The 5,000-nt window shown below is 38.0% G+C and overlaps 1 protein-coding gene across 1 annotated transcript in view; it reads left to right on the forward strand.

The window, feature by feature from the left end:
- The first annotated feature begins 1,059 nt into the window (after positions 1–1,059).
- Positions 1,060–5,000, forward strand: part of LOC125048226 (protein trapped in endoderm-1-like) — a 35,884-nt gene continuing 31,943 nt past the window's right edge. The window contains exon 1 of the mRNA XM_047646802.1: positions 1,060–1,702. Within this exon, the coding sequence (XP_047502758.1) occupies positions 1,504–1,702 (199 nt within the window). The 5' untranslated portion in view covers positions 1,060–1,503. The remainder of the gene's footprint in view (positions 1,703–5,000) is intronic.

Below are 5,000 nucleotides of genomic sequence, written 5' to 3' on the forward strand. Positions count from 1 at the left end.
TCCTGCTTTATTTTTATGATGCCTAGGGGTACATTTTAGGGAACAGGGAACAATTACAATTTCACTGCTTTTACTTTCGCACTCACTCCTTTTCTTTATATATGAAACGAATATTATAACGCATTTTGTGGCACTGAGTTCACTGAGTTAATACGCCGATAAATGTATAGATTAATAGATAAATGGTTAAGCAAATTAGATTTAGAGATATGAAAATAGATAAATAGCATGAATAATAAAGATTAAAGATACTAAATATATTGTTTTGTTTTGTTGTTTTTTATTTTGAATTTCTTTTATATTACAATGAGAAGAGTGATATCCGAACGTATGATAAAAGTCCAAACAACATTATGATAATAATGACACTAGCAATGTTGATAGTAATGAGCATAATAGTAATTACAGTGAAAATAATATGACCAAAATTACATAATAATCACGACAATTACACACAGATTACTTACTCACCTACACACACAATCTCTCTCTCTCTCACACACACGACGATATCATACACATAGTAATAATCAGAACACTATTATTATTTCCAGCTGACCAACACTCGATTCTCACGCTTCTCACGGACAGTTTCTGAATACTGGAAGCGAGTGAGAAATGGCGGCTAATTACTTAGACCCTTCACAGCCCATTCATGCCTTCATCATTCGTAGGATAATGCAGAATGAGAACTTAATTAGTATGACCGTAGTAATTTGATATTTTTTCGTTCACCTTCAAGCGCGGTCAAATTGGCGGGGGTCATGAGGGGGGGGGGGCAGTTCTCCCAGCTAGCCAATCAGAAGCGAGGATGGGCGGAGCCAATTCGCATCCTCAACCATCTCGAGATAAGCATAGTCGCGCTCGCAAAAAAATATCTCAATATATTTTTTAAATTACATTTCAAACACTTTACACATCACACCAAACATGTGAATTAACCAACAAATAACACAGACTTGGGGGGAAAAATGGAAACAAGATCATCCGAAACTGCTGCAGCCAACCGCGAGCGAGCGTGGCACTGACCGGGCACCGAGCACGCGGGGCCCGGGGCACCGCAGGGCACGTAGCGCAAGGACAGAGCCGTGTGAAGCCGCGCGAGGTGAGGACGGGCAGTCAGTACGGCGCGAGAAACGTGAGAGAGAAGGCGGTAGTGCACACGCGCGCGTATACTTCAGCACAGCAAACACAGCGCAGAGATCACTCGTGTCTGTGTTTGTTCTCTCTGTCATCGTTTGTGCGATTGTGTTGTTTTCGTGTTTGTGTGTGTGTGACTGAATAGCACCCTTGCGTTATCGGCACAAGTGTGCGACGGAATTACTGTTATCAGTAGATTCGGTCGCCTTCCCAAGGCGGTATCTTTCCAAGTATTGCAAGTTGATAAGCATACCTACTGATAAAACTGGAAGACTCGTTTAGGAAATCAGCCCAAGCAGCCCTCCCTCCCCTCTAAAGGGAAAACAAACTTGGCCAAGAAAACCCACCCGCGTCCTCGCCGCCATGGAATCGTCGGCCGCCGCCCTCGTGTCGGAGAAGAGCTTGAGCAACCATAGCCTCGATGCCTTCGGCAGCAGCGACAGCGACGGCAGCATTAACGGCTCCTCGGGCCAGGGATCTCAGCTGCTGGTCCACTACCCTCGGCCAGCCACCGTCTTCGCCGCCGTCGCCAGCATCATCTTCATCATCGTGGGCATAGCCGGTACGTGTATTTTTCTCAATTCATGTTTCTCTTTAGATATTGTTCTTCAGGTTGTAATAATTGGGTTTTGGCGAAGGTTTAAAAATATTTGGAAATCGTACAGCAGCAAGTTGTATCCCAAAGCATATTATTGCGACATCTTATGCAAGTCTAAGACCCGTTTATTTACGCGAATTGAACCAGTAGCAGATTATCTTGTTCGCTGATCAGTAAGAAAATATCACGAGGTCAAATCCAGTTATAAATAAAAGGGAAAAGGATATATCCTCAGATATGTAGAAAATATGAACAAAAACAAAGGCTGTGGAGACTTCTTGGGATCATACTTCAAGATCCTGTTCATGAACGTTTGTTGTTGCTGTTTATTATTTTTGTTCACCGTGGCGTATTTAAGGGCTTTTTTTAACAATGTACTTTACACGCCACAGAGGTAGAAGCTCACCAACGTTCTCTACGCCAGTCATGTTCCCTCTCGATGGTTTTGATTGATGAGATGAATATATAAATAGGTTATCTGCACGCGCAAATCCACTGTTTATTTAGGTGTGTCTATAAGTGTACCTGTGGTGTGTGTGTGTGTGTGTGTGTGTGTGTGTGTGTGTGTGTGTGTGTGTGTGTGTGTGTGTGTGTGTGTGTGTGTGTGTGTGTGTGTGTGTGTGTGTGTGTGTGTGAGACAGAGACAGAGACAGAGACAGACAGAGGTCTATATAAGTATACATCTTGTTGAGCAGCTTCACACATACAAGTTTTTGTGTATTTACAAACAATTATTTTAACATTCATCAGTTTAAGATCTTCAGCTTACGCGGTTGCAACTCAGCAACACAGGAGAAAAAAAGGTCGTTGCATCACTCCGATAGATGTTGCATCAGAATATCCTTGGAGGACATACCTCTGCAACATGCAGTTTTTTCCAGATGATCTTGAACATATTAGATACAAGTCAGATACCGTATATTTCGTTGGTTGAAGTATACGAAAACCTGTATGGTAACGCACACGAACAACCATGAACAAAGGGAATAAATAATTTCAGCTAGATGCATTTTATTCCGAAACGTTAAAGTCTAAACAGCTTTCTAGGTTATCTCTCCGCTTGACAAGAAGATAGTTTGAGAAGTTCTGACTGACAGCACCAAAAGTTCACTCGTGCCTGTCATAACGACGACCTTGGAACAAATCCCGGGATCCTGTTCATGTTTGCGTTACATTTGTTCTTTTTTTGCTGTTGTTTTGTTATTATTTTTTAGTTGCTTTGGTTTCATTCCCGAGGCACGCACCTCATTTTTTTTATTCTGATCGTTATGTTTGTTGTGCAGTTTGTGTCAATAAATTGCAGATGCGTGTCTGATCTTTCTCTCTTTTTTCATTCGTTCTGTTTCTTCATTCTATGTTCCTTACCTTCTGTCTCCTTGTAGCCACGTTACCTTAACTTTCAGCTTAGCTCCTTCCTTCTTTCCTTCTCTCTCTCTCTCTCTCTCTCTCTCTCTCTCTCTCTCTCTCTCTCTCTCTCTCTCTCTCTCTCTCTCTCTCTCTCTCTCTCTCTCTCTCTCCCTTCTTACTTCGCTCTCTCTCCCTCTCCTTTATCATCACCTCCTTCACACCTACCTTCTTTTCCTCCACATGACAGTTTTGGCAACCATCTCGCTCACATTAGGAACCGCCCTTCCTTAGCAACTTCCGGTGCGTCGAATTTATCCCAGGTAAAGCGATAATTGCAGTGGGAATTTTTGCGTGTTAATCTCGCCCTTCCTTCTTTTTGAGCTTTTTAATTCAATTGTGAATCTGTGAAGGGAGAGGGAGGAGGGCGAGTAATTGGCGGTGGTGTTTTGTGTTGATTGTTAAGGGATTGGTGATGGCGCTGGCTGGAGGGATTTCTGGGTGGGTATGGTGAAGTGTCGTGACGGTGTATTCACTGACACGACACCCACTTCACCATGACAACAAAAAAGATCATCAAAACAATTATCCTCATTATAATTACCTTCACTATAGTGGTAACAAATGTGGTGCCAACGGTGAGTCCTAATGATGATGCCGCAGAGATGGTGAAAGGGGACAGAGCCTCACCGCCGCCACAGCGCTGGGACGTCCGGGCACCACAATCAGCACATCCTCCGCGCGTCACTTCCCTCAAAGCGTACTTGTTGATTCCAAAGGCACGACTGTATTACGGGGAGGGGGAGGGGGGGGGAGCTCCGGTGCGGGAAAAGAGACTCCTAACTTTAAAAAAATCATATATGAGTAAGCTTTCGTATTCTTTGTTATCATTATTACTATCATCATTATTATGATAATAACGATAATAATAATAATAGTGATGATGATAAAGATGATAATAACGATAATAATGATAATAATAGTAATGATAATAATAGTAATGATAATAATAGTAATGATAATAGTAATGATGATGATAATAGTAATGATAATAATAATAGTAATGATAATAATAATGATAATGATCATAATAATGATAATGATCATAATAACAAAATAAGAACGTTAATAATGATGTTAATAATGATGTTAATAATGATGATAATAATAATAGTACTACTAATAATAGTATTAATAATAATAATAGTATTAATAATGATATTAACAATTATATTGACAATTATATTGACAATCATTATATTAACAATAATTTTAAAAATAATTTTAAAAATAATTTTAAAAATAATTTTAACAATAATTTTAACAATAATTTTAACAACAATTTTAACAATAATAATAATAGTTATAATACTAGTAATAATAATGATAACAATAATGATCATACTACTAATAATGATCATACTAATAATAATGATCATAATAATAATTATGATAATAATGATAATGATAATAATAATGACAACAATGATAATAATGATAATAATAATAATAATGACAATAATAATAATAACAATAATGATAATGATAAAGATAATGATGATGATGATGATGATGATGGTGATGATGATAATAATAATAATAATGACAATAATAATAATAACAATAATGATAATGATAAAGATAATGATGATGATGATGATGATGATGGTGATGATGATAATGATAATAATAAGGATAATAGTAATATTACTAATACTACCAGTACTACTATTAGTAGTAGTAGTAGTATTGCCACAATTACAACTATTGATATCATTTCTACAACACCAACTGCAATTGCTACTGCTTTTGTTTTAAATACGATGGGGGATAAAATAAAATAAATAATTTCAGACAAGTCCTCTGCTTACGGTGTTTAAAAAAAAAAAAAAAAAAAAAAAAAAAAAAAAAAAACTTT

This window comes from Penaeus chinensis, chromosome 43 (genome assembly GCF_019202785.1).
Source record: "Penaeus chinensis breed Huanghai No. 1 chromosome 43, ASM1920278v2, whole genome shotgun sequence".
Classification (NCBI taxonomy): domain Eukaryota; kingdom Metazoa; phylum Arthropoda; class Malacostraca; order Decapoda; family Penaeidae; genus Penaeus; species Penaeus chinensis.